The 12,019-nt window shown below is 35.9% G+C and overlaps 1 protein-coding gene across 2 annotated transcripts; it reads right to left on the minus strand.

Annotated features, from left to right (window-relative positions):
- Positions 1-3,356: 3,356 nt before the first annotated feature.
- LOC113155743 (programmed cell death 1 ligand 1-like) lies at positions 3,357-10,874 on the minus strand. 2 transcript variants are annotated; one of them, XR_004463477.1, is made up of 3 exons: positions 10,673-10,874; positions 4,077-4,400; positions 3,357-3,743 (listed from the first exon to the last, which is right to left on the minus strand). XR_004463477.1 is itself a non-coding variant. In XM_026350446.2 (3 exons), exons 1-3 carry the CDS (start codon positions 9,843-9,845, stop codon positions 3,544-3,546), a joined length of 594 nt encoding a protein of 197 aa, XP_026206231.2. In that variant the 5' UTR covers positions 9,846-9,994; the 3' UTR covers positions 3,357-3,543. The 2 variants fall into 2 exon arrangements, 1 of the variants encoding a protein (XP_026206231.2); XM_026350446.2 differs by lacking the exon at positions 10,673-10,874 and adding an exon at positions 9,776-9,994.
- Positions 10,875-12,019: the final 1,145 nt, after the last annotated feature.

Below are 12,019 nucleotides of genomic sequence, written 5' to 3' on the forward strand. Positions count from 1 at the left end.
TAATTATGTTTAGGACATGTTATTTCTTTTCATCCATTCAGATTAAACACTGAAGTTGTTACAGTCCCCTCCTCCGACCAGCTGAGGCGCTGTCCCTGGAAGCCTCTGTAGGTTTGTTTTCCTGTTTTGTGTGTTACTTCACTTCCAGGGACACGAGCTGGTTCTAGTGGCAGCAGGTGTTTTGTGTTTGTCATTAGTATTTAAGTTAGTGTCTGTTCCTTTGTCTTTTGCTAGTGTGTCACTGTCCTCATTTGTATCCTGATCCGTCCTTCTCACGTTTCCCCGACCTCTGGGTTTCATCCATGGTTTGTTTGATAGTGTAGTCTTACTTATCTTCTTGTTCTGGCCTTTGTTGTGATTTAGATTTCTGTTTGTGTTGCGTTTACTGCGTTTTTCTTTATTAGTTTTTGAGATTAGTAAGTTCCTTTTGCAGTGTCCCTTAGTTGTTTTCCTCCTCTTGAGGTTTTTCTGTTTGTTCCTTTTAGTTTCACATTAGGTCTGTTCTGCATTTATTGTTACATGTTTTGTTAATAAATCTTGTTGGAAAACTCTGTTTTGTTGTTCGTCTGCTACTGGGTCTGTTTGTTAGCCTGTTCATAACAGAAATATCCAATCCTCCACTTTTCCCCACTGCTCATACTGTTAAATCTCACAGAAATGCCGGAGCCTGACTCAGTTCTCACCTACAGCAAATATATTAAACTCTACACTGATGTTTCCTGCATTGATTTATTTCACTCCCTTTATGTCTTTCTATCATCGATGCCATTTGTGTGTGCATGTCTTTAATCCCAGTGGGACAGAGCAACAATCCAGTCTGTGCAGCTGTTTCTCAACACAAGAATGGTAGCCTACTGAACGTAACATGAACTGAGGAAAGTCGTTAGATCACAGTTTGACTACAGCAGCATACTAACAAAGGAGACGTTTACAAAGGAGACAACTGGTTTTACTTCTAGCGGTTCATTCTGTCCAAAATAACGCTGCCAGTGACGGTTAACCAAAACTATTTGCAGTTGTGGTTTGAATTTCTGTCTTAGACACACTGTTGGATATGTTCTGCCAATTTAAAGGACATGTCCCACCTATTATTGACAACCCTTACACTCAAAACAGAAGATGCCCAGACACAAAGTTGTCCTGTTCATGTACTGCGATCACGAGACGTTGCCTCAGCAGCTCAGTGATCCCCTAATGGTGATAAGCCACTGTTACAACTGCTGTGACTGACAGTAACATCATAAACATAAGTTATGATTCAGCAGGAAAGTGTCCAGATATCACAGGGACATCATTAGGAAACATTAGTTCATCTGTTGCACACCAGGACCCAACTTTTAGTCTTGAGTTAAGTCACATGGTTTCCATGAAACAGAATGGGTGCAACTTGAATCAGCTACTGAAGAAATGTGGAGAGAATAAAGGGAAAGAAGTGACAAACAAATTATTAAAACTAAAAAATAGGTGGAGAAACTATCATGAACAGAGGTTTAGGTGATGTTATAATAATGGGCAATATTAAAAACCCAAGTTTAGTTAAACGTCACCACCGACGGATTCACAGCTCCAGGAAAGATGCTGATTGTGGTCAAACAAACCTCTTCCTGACCCACTGACCTAAACTCTCCTCACACATTACTGGACACACAGGAATGAATCAAGTAGAACAGTAGAAATTCAGAACACAGCATTTAAACACAGCTCAGCTCCTTGAATTCTTATCACTGTTTATCTCACGCTGAACAATCACATGTAGACAGTTTCTCCTTTTCTTTAAATTTTATAAATATCCTGACAGATGAGAACAAGTATCCACGTTTAAAGGAGCAGTACACCGTTTAAATACATGACTCAGCAGCTTCACTGTTTATTCTGATCGTAATAATCTGACTGATCAACTGTAATCACTGCTTTTAGTGTTTTTAGCTGAATATTTTGACATAATTATTAAAATTAGACATTTCAGTCATATTAGAGAATAAATAATCAAAGTCAGACTGTAGTTAAAGGTACACAAGATTTATTTATGCTGCATATTTGAAACAGAGAGGACACTCACATGCTTTAATGTTAGAACATGAACAGTAACTGGAATTAAATAGAAAATGGAAATAAAATAAGGAAAGTCTGAATCAAATATTTACTGAGCTGCTTAGTGTCACTTTGAAAACACTTTGGTTTACTTCACTTCACTTTACTTTACTTTGGTCTAACTTTAATATTGATTATAATAAACTATGTTACACTAAAGTCCTGAGTCACAACAAACCCCATCTGGATTCTGGTTTTCTCAGGACCAGGTAACAACGTTAAGACTTCAGAATAAAACAACAGCAACAAAAATGAAATGATGACGTGACCTTCTAGAAATGAAATGAAGCCTGAAGCTGCTGAACAAGTGAAATATTTCACAGCTCATCCACCTGCAGCTTTTTTTAATGTAACAGTTTCAGCTTCTGCTTCTCCTTCATAACATTGAACTGAGTTTAATTAAACTTTAGTGAGGTGCTACTGAGGCGTTTGAGTGCAGCTGGAAAAAACAAACATTCGTATATTTAATTGATTCAGTGAGTGTTGGTCCAGTTCAGACTGAAGCTCTGCCCGCTAGAAATTCATCACAGAGCAAAAACAGTCACAGTTTGTTTCTTGGTCATTAAAATGAAATGTCATAGACCACATGGAACGTGAAGCCAAACAACCTCTACTTTATAAAAGCTGCATCATTTTGTTGATTCTTCACTTGAGGTAGTGTTCAGTGATTTAGATTAAAGCTCAGATCAGAAACGATCAAGGTTTACGAAAGACATAATGTGAAAGAAGGACTCATGTTCAGTTCTAGTAAAACAAGGAATAAAGGAGCACTTTGCTCTTAAAAAGCACCAGAAAACAACAGAAGCCAAACAAAACAAACTAGAAAAGGTTAAACTGGAAAACTGAGGCACATTCAATTTAGAATTATCAGCAAATATCTAAACAGAGAAGACAAACGTTAGTTAAGTACTTCAGAAAGAGCTGCTTCAGTTTCATACTGTATGATATACGTAAGTGCAGGATTCTTTTAAGGTTAAAGCACTAAATGCACAGAGTGAGAAGACACCCGCAGTAACAACCATCACATATTATCCCCATTAAGTAGCTCAATGTTACACGTTAATGTACTGCACAAATTAAAATTACAAATATGTTAGTGGTTCTTAGTGTGTCATCATGTAACAGACTGATTGAGGTTAGTGAGTTTCTAAAACACTGAACAAATAAAAAGCAACTGTGTTGAAATGATTTAGTGTTTTGAAAGTAAATTAGTGAAATGTACTGGTCAAATCTTCAATATGACATTAGTCAGTGTTTTTTTGGGGTTTTTTTGTTCAGTGAAGCAGAAAGAGAAATATCAGATTCCAAAACAGCTCCACATCTCAATTATATGGTGATATGAAGCATTTAATCATTGTACTTACATAGCAGGTGTCAGGTAAGTGATGAGTGAAGAAAACAACTGAATCCATTTTATCTTCAGCGGTTCAGTCGCTTCAGAGTTAGTGATGTTCACTTTGCAGGAGGCTGTTGGTATGAATGCTGCTCGGATGCTCTTCGTTTTTTATAGAACCAAAATCCAACAATACCAACGACGACAAGCAACAAAACAAGTACAACTACAACAATTACGGCCGTGTTTCCTCTGTCTCCTTCATCCTTGCTTCCTTCATCTCTGTCGCCTTCATTTCCAGGTTTTTCAGCTGCATCACCTGCAGATGAGAAGCAGCAGTGAGTCAGCAGGTGTCAGGTAGGTGATGAGTGAAGAACACAACAGAATCCATTTCCTCTTCAAACTCCTGTCAGACATTATCTACTGCACTTTGATCCCATCACTCATACCAGCTGTTTTCTACAAAGTCTCATCAACACCAACATCTGATCTGTGATGTTTCACTCTCACATCAACAACCAGGAAGCAGCTTCAACTCTGATCCACACACACACACACACACACACACACACACACACACACACACACACACACACACACACACACACACACACACACACACACACACACACACACACACACACTAACTCACCTGGTTCAACTGTCAGGTTGATGGTGTTGATGAGCTCAGGGTTTCCTCCATATCCAACGCTACACTCATATGTTCCAGTATCTCTGACGGTGACGTTCTTCAGAATCACAGAAAAGTCTCCGTCCTTCATATTTGGGTCTTTCAGCTTCACTCGACCGCGAAAACGTTCATGTTGATAGTCTTCATTTAAGCGGTTCTGTCTGAAGTAGATGACATATTCATTTGATCCCAGGTCAGGTCGACTCCACCTCAACAGTAAAATTTGATCATCTCTGGGACTTTTACACTGAAGAGTGACGTCAGCTCCAGGTTTTCCTTTGACGTCTGAATCACAAAAGGGAAAAAAACAGAAACTAATGAGGAAGCAGAAGTTAAGAGCTGTCTATCTCAAACAGTTCTACCAGGGGCCAGGGGATGGGTGGGGATAATATAAGAGAGACAAAAGAAGTGAGATATCTAAAAGAAAGACAGAAACAGGGAACTCTACTAAATAATGCAGAAGTCTGACCCCACTGTCCAAACACTGAAATATATTTAGACGCCACTGGGAAGCATTTTTTCAACAGGTGAAGCTCCAACTCCAGGGCTTGTTCCTCTGTTTGGATTTAAAACTCATTTGTGAGGAAAAGTCCAATTAAGTAAATATTTATCTATCCTAAATGTATTCATCTGTAAATGTTCAACATTTGATTTGAATGTTTCAGTCAAATGTGACTGTGACAGAAAGAAAAGGAACCACAACCAGGAAAGATCCAACAACAACAAATACACAATAACATCAATACAGAAAAACTCAATATAAATACAGAATATGTAAAATAGATTGGGTCAAAATATATAGATTCACAGCAAGTATATGACAGTTTCACTTCCCCCACACCTTACAGGAGGGGGAGGAATTGTACAGATTGATGGTCACAGGTAGAAAGGATCTCCTGTGGTTAATGTTAATAAGTCTTTGGCTGACTGTGCTCCTCTGTCCAGCCAACACACCGTGTAGTGCAGGGGTGTCAAACTCTTTTTAGTTCAGGGGCCGCATACAATTTGATGTCAAGCCTACAGTGGCACTTTTGGAATTTCATGGTTTTCTGCACTAATTTGTCATAAAATGTTCTCTGATCTTCATCTAAGTCGCATCAATAGAAAAACACAGTCTGCTGAAAATAATAGTCCACAAACATTATATGTTTCATTTTTATTGAACATAACATGCAAACATTCACAGTGCAGGGTGGAAAAAGTATGTGAACCCCTAGCCTAATGACCTAGGAGGTTTTGCTGAAAGCTGTCCTGTCCTTTAAAAAAACACACCAGTTTTGGGTTTACTGGTTTCAAGAAGCACTGCAAGAGCACAGCACAGAATGCTGAATGAAGTAAAGAAGAATCCTAGAGTGTCGGCTAAAGACTTACAGAAATCTCTGGCACATGCTAACATTTTTGTTGACACATCTACAATAAGGAAAACATCAAACAAGAATGGAGTACATGGGAGGACACCAAGGAGGAAGGCATTGAAAAAAATGTTGCAGCATGTTTGAAGTTTGCAAAAGAGCACCTGGATGTTCCACAGCACTACTGGCAAAATATTCTGTGGACAGATGAAACCAAAACTGAGTTGTTTGGAAAAAACACAACACTATGTGTGGAGAAAAAAAGGCACAGCACACCAACATCAAAACTTCATCCCCACTGCAAAACATGGCGGAGGGAGCATCATGGTTTGGGGCTGCTTTGCTGCCTCAGGGCCTGGACGGATTGTTGTCATTGATGGAAAAATGAATTCCAGAGTTTATCAAGACATTTTGGAGGAAAACGTAAGACCATCTGTCACCAACTGAAGCTCCACAGAGGATGGGTGATACAACAGGACAATGATCCAAAGCATACAAGTAATTCAACAAAAGAATAACTTCAACAGAACAAAATACACCTTCTGGAGTGGCCCAGTCAGAGTCCTGACCTCAACCCGATTGAAATGCTGTGGTATGACCTTAAGAGAGCCATTCACACCAGACATCCCAAGAATATTCCAACACTGAAACAGTGAAAAATGTGAAGAGGAGTGGTCCAAAATGACTCCAGATCGTTGTGCAGGTCTGATCTGCAACTACAGGAAATGTTTGGTTGAGGTTATTGCTGCCAGAGGAGGTTCAACCAGTTATTAAGTCCAAAGGTTCACATACTTTTTCCACCCTGCACTGTGAATGTTTACATGTTATGTTCAATAAAAATGAAACATATAATGTTTGTGGACTATTATTTTCAGCAGACTGTGTTTTTCTACTGTTGTGAGTTAGATGAAGATCAGAGCACATTTTATGACCAATTAATGTAGAAAACCATGAAATTCCAAAGTTTACACAGTTTTTCTTGCCACTGTAGCTCATCATCATAGTTCATTATAGCTATAAATTAAGATATATGTACATTTATTTATTTATTTATTGAAATATCCTTTAACAAAACATATTATGAAGAAAGTCAGATTTCTCAAGAAAAACTTGCAATTTCAGTTCATCATTTACTTGTGTGCATTAAAACTGATCACAGTGATTGAACACAAGGCACAAAACATAAAAGTCACAGGTATTTAGATTTAAAAAATATGGTAGCCTATTGCACTTTAACATTAAATCAATTTAACAAGATTTAGCAATTATTATTACTCTAGTTTCCTCATGTGTATTAATTCTCAAAACTTAGAATGACTCCCCACATCTTACAAACCTGAGGAGTGGCCATTTTAAATGTATATAAAAGAAAGTAACCACCTGTAAATATAAGATTTATACATGGAACACACATAAACTTTACGACCAAACTCTTTTGTAGTGAAGCTGATGACTAACACCTTCTCAGTTGTCTTTGCAGGCTGTTTAATTTTCTCCATGAGTCTCATAGTGGCGCCGTATTAAATATTATAATATATTATATGTTATATTCCTTGAACACCGACACGTGTTGCATACACACCAAGCACACAGGTTTTCCTTTCACCTCTGTGAATAAACAGGAAGCGTCCCATTTTTCTTGGAAAACTCTGAACTCTGTGTTCTAGTTTCTCCTTTTTGACAAAGACATTGTGGCTAACGAGGGCGGAGTAAAAAAGTAAGTAGATATATGACAGTAATAACTGAATATTAGCTCTATCTGGTCTTCTTCTTCCAGCTACTCCGTGTCTAAAACACCACCAGCGCCCCTAGCAGACACTTTAGGAATTGTTTAATTTTTAGAAATTCTAGTTCATGTCTCTTGGATTTTTTCACTTTCAGATTTATCCCGCAGGCCGAACTGAACCCCTTGGCGGGTCGGTTCCTGCCCGCGGGCCGTACGTTTGACCCCCCTGGTGCAGTGGGTTGGAGGGATTGTCCAGGATTGAGAGGAGTTTAGACAGCATCCTCCTCTCAGCTACAGCATGTAGAGGTCCAGCTCCACCCCCAGAACAGAACCAGCTCCACCCTACTGTACATTAGAGTTATGACAGAAAACTAAAGTGTTCTTACTGCTGTGATAAAAATATCACATTTCAGAGGAAAATAACGCAGTTTATGTTTTGTTTTTTGGTTTTAATTCTTGTAAACGTATTTTAAATCATTGTTTCCTAAATGTAAAGCTACTGATGTGTTACAGTAAAGGTCTATAAGGAACCACTGATTCATTTACACACTGCTGCTGTAGCCACGAGCATAGGATAACTCAAAACTATTGAATTAATAGGTTTTATTTATAATATAATGATTCATTAATAGGTTTTATTTATAATATAAGGATTCATTAACAGGTTTTATTTATAATATAAGGATTCATTAACAGGTTTTATTTATAATATAATGATTCATTAATAGGTTTTATTTATAATATAAGGATTCATTCACAGGTTTTATTTATAATATAAGGATTCATTAATAGGTTTTATTTATAATATAAGGATTCATTAATAGGTTTTATTTATAATATAAGGATTCATTAACAGGTTTTATTTATAATATAAGGATTCATTAACAGGTTTTATTTATAATATAATGATTCATTAATAGGTTTTATTTATAATATAAGGATTCATTAACAGGTTTTATTTATAATATAAGGATTCATTAACAGGTTTTATTTATAATATAAGGATTCATTAACAGGTTTTATTTATAATATAAGGATTCATTAACAGGTTTTATTTATAATATAAGGATTCATTAACAGGTTTTATTTATAATATAAGATTCATTAATAGATTTTATTTATAATATAATGATTCATTAATAGGTTTTATTTATAATATAAGGATTCATTTATATGTTTTATTTATAATATAAGGATTCATTAACAGGTTTTATTTATAATATAAGGATTCATTAACTGGTTTTATTTATAATATAAGGATTCATTAACTGGTTTTATTTATAATCTAAGGATTCATTAACAGGGTTTATTTATAACATAAGGATTCATTAACAGGTTTTATTTATAATATAAGGATTCATTAATAGGTTTTATTTATAATATAAGGATTCATTAATAGGTTTTATTTATAATATAAGGATTCATTAACAGGTTTTATTTATAATATAAGGATTCATTAACAGGTTTTATTTATAATATAAGGATTCATTAACAGGTTTTATTTATAATATAAGGATTCATTAACAGGTTTTATTTATAATATAAGGATTCATTTATATGTTTTATTTATAATATAAGGATTCATTAATAGGTTTTATTTATAATATAATGATTCATTTATATGTTTTATTTATAATATAAGGATTCATTAATAGGTTTTATTTATAATATAAGGATTCATTAACAGGTTTTATTTATAATATAAGGATTCATTAACAGGTTTTATTTATAATATAAGGATTCATTTATATGTTTTATTTATAATATAAGGATTCATTAATAGGTTTTATTTATAATATAAGGATTCATTAACAGGTTTTATTTATAATATAAGGATTCATTAACAGGTTTTATTTATAATATAAGGATTCATTTATATGTTTTATTTATAATATAAGGATTCATTAACAGGTTTTATTTATAATATAAGGATTCATTAACAGATTTTATTTATAATATAAGGACTCATTAACAGGTTTTATTTCTAATATAAGGATTCATTAACAGGTTTTATTTATAATATAAGGATTCATTAATAGGTTTTATTTATAATATAATGATTCATTTATAGATTTTATTTATAATCTAAGGATTCATTAACAGGTTTTATTTATAATATAATGATTCATTAACTGGTTTTATTTATAATATAAGGACACAGAAGTGGTTTTGAACGCGCTCTGTTTGTGTCGATTCTCTGCGCATTTGTTCCTGTTTGGATGGAACCGGTTCAGGCAGATGCCTCGTACACACAGTCACTCTGTGTTAAATACTTTACTTTAGAGTCGTCCTGGATTAATTTAATCCAACCAGTTGTTAGAATAAACTGGATTCTGTAGAGAAGGGACCTGACTCAGCTCTTCACTGCGCTATTACGCTGCAGCCCGGAGACAAAAACACGGAAGTGCCTCCAGACTTTGTTCTTAGTGGGAACAAAAAAAACGAGTTTGAGCGGAAAAAACTTAGAAAACATTTTATATGTCGAGACTTGAAGCTGCTCTTAGCGAGAACCCGCACAACCTGTACAAGAAGAAGAAGAAGATCAAGTCGGAACAGGACTCATCGTCGTCCCTTCAACTCACCTTCAGATGAACCTCTGAGCAGGAAACAGGAGAATAAACAGCAGAGTGAGAGTCTCTGATAAACTGACATGTTGTGATCTGTCTCTGTTGTTGTTTAGATCTAATTACAACTGTTTACATTCTTTGGATGTTTTAGATATTAATCATCACTAACAGGCCTCAGTCCTTCTCAGTCAGTAAAGAATATTTCTGTTTCTATAACCACACCCAAACTGAGGGATGGTGCCAAGTCACATGATCAAAGACAACACAACACTGTGGAAGAGGAAACCATGAGGAATATGTAAAATAATTACAGAAATTAAAGTCCATAGCTCTACATCTACATCAGGGGGGCTGTTTTTTGTATCCATTAATCTTACTAACTATCTTATTATCATGGATTCACAACAGATCTACAGAAACATGATATTTATGGTCTTTATTCAAATACATTTATGTACAACTGACTTCATATCAAACTATGATCTGGTGTTTCTCCTTCTGTAGAAGACACTAATCTCCTGTTTAGAATCTGGACCAACTACAGTATTCTTACATTCCTAGATACCAACAAGGCGTGTTTGTGGGCGGGGGGTGGGTCATGTAACACTGGATCATTCAAACCTGCTGCACAACTAACAGCTTAGTACGTGAATTATACGTCTGTCAGTTTTATGGTCGTCATTTAGTTACGGTACAAACACACAGAGTGTATAGAAATAAAAATACAAATCAGCCATTAGATCTTCATTGGAAAACATCAAACCACCAGTTTAACTCAGTTTGTTTTAGTTTTACAAAAATTAATCAAAAGAATAAATTACACAACAACACAACCATCTGACAAAGTGTTGTCTGTGATGATGTCTAGTGTTAGCATTAAAATCCTGTTTAGAAACACACGTCAATACTCACTTTAACAAGTTGCCCTGAGGTAAAACAGTGACAGTTTCTATTTGCTTCAAACTTCTGATGGTACATGAGGTGGTTGGTGAGGAGCTCCCACTGTCTCCATTACAGGTAGATTGGTTTTCTGAATGATGAACAAGCTCTGATCACTCATCTCTCTGTGTCCTCTGCTCAGCTCTGAGTCTGGATCAACACTGCTCTGACTCGTAGTCAATCTCTGCAGCTGGGTGTTTTCTCTCCAGCCTCTAAAACCACACCTATCCAACCTGTCCTGAAAACATGCAGCTCAAAACCCCTCCTATGAGCTAAAGACTCAGTTTCCTGGTCACTAGTGTCTCTCTGTGAGGATTCAAGCAACATCTGGGCCCCGTTCTTTGTGTGGGAACACATGCTGTTTAAACTCAGGTCAAAGTTCAAACCACATAAATGATCACAATGTGTCCATAGTCCATTCCAAAAAAGATTCACAGACTACCAGATAAAAAGAAGTACAGGTGTTGAACCCTGTGCTGCTTAAATCAGAATCTGTCTTCCTGTTTGGAAATGTTCAGTTTTAAGACTAAATCTGGACTCATGTGCTCCGTCCCTGGTTCTGGAGCGATGAGGATTAAAACTTATTTTTTGTGATGGTTTGTCACTGTTTAACTACTGACTTGTGGGTTTCTAATGAATTCTGCTGAAGGTTGTTGTTGTTGTTTAAAACCACTAGATGTCAGTGTGACGCTGGCTTCAACTGAGGAGGTGAAGTCAGCGTCATCTGCTGCTTTTTTACAGTTTTTCTCAGTCGCTTTAGTACAATTCTCAGATCAGAATGAAATTCTCAAAACTATTTGTTCAATCTTCACATCATGATGTCACTTGTGCACATCATATAAGCAGTTTCTCACTTCTTTGAACAAGTTGCAATTGCTTTGGTTCATCCATGCAAATGATTATGTACAATTCTCTGCTCTTTGCTACATTATCAATTGTTTATGTCATGTTGATCAAAATGTTTTATATAGTTCACTGTGCAATAGTCTTACTCCTCAAAACACCTAGTCATTAGTTCATCGTATAAGTCATTAACTGCAAAATGGTTGACCAAGTTGTCATGATGTGCCAAACATATTTCTATACATCTCCATTATGTGTCTTTTTCTAAATCTGTCCTGAATTGGTAAATTGCTCTCAGGTGACTTGACTTCCTCTAAAAAAGGTGCATCTCACTGACAATCAATGGGCAAGTATATACTGTATATGGCTGAAGCACAACACAATGTTCTGTGTCTGACAATGGAAGGACAAGGAATTGGACGGGGTCAACAGCCAGAGAGAAGAAGAAGAGGAAGAGGAGTGAGGCTGTGTGGTGAA

This window comes from Anabas testudineus, chromosome 18 (genome assembly GCF_900324465.2).
Source record: "Anabas testudineus chromosome 18, fAnaTes1.2, whole genome shotgun sequence".
NCBI classification, from domain to species: Eukaryota; Metazoa; Chordata; class Actinopteri; order Anabantiformes; family Anabantidae; genus Anabas; species Anabas testudineus.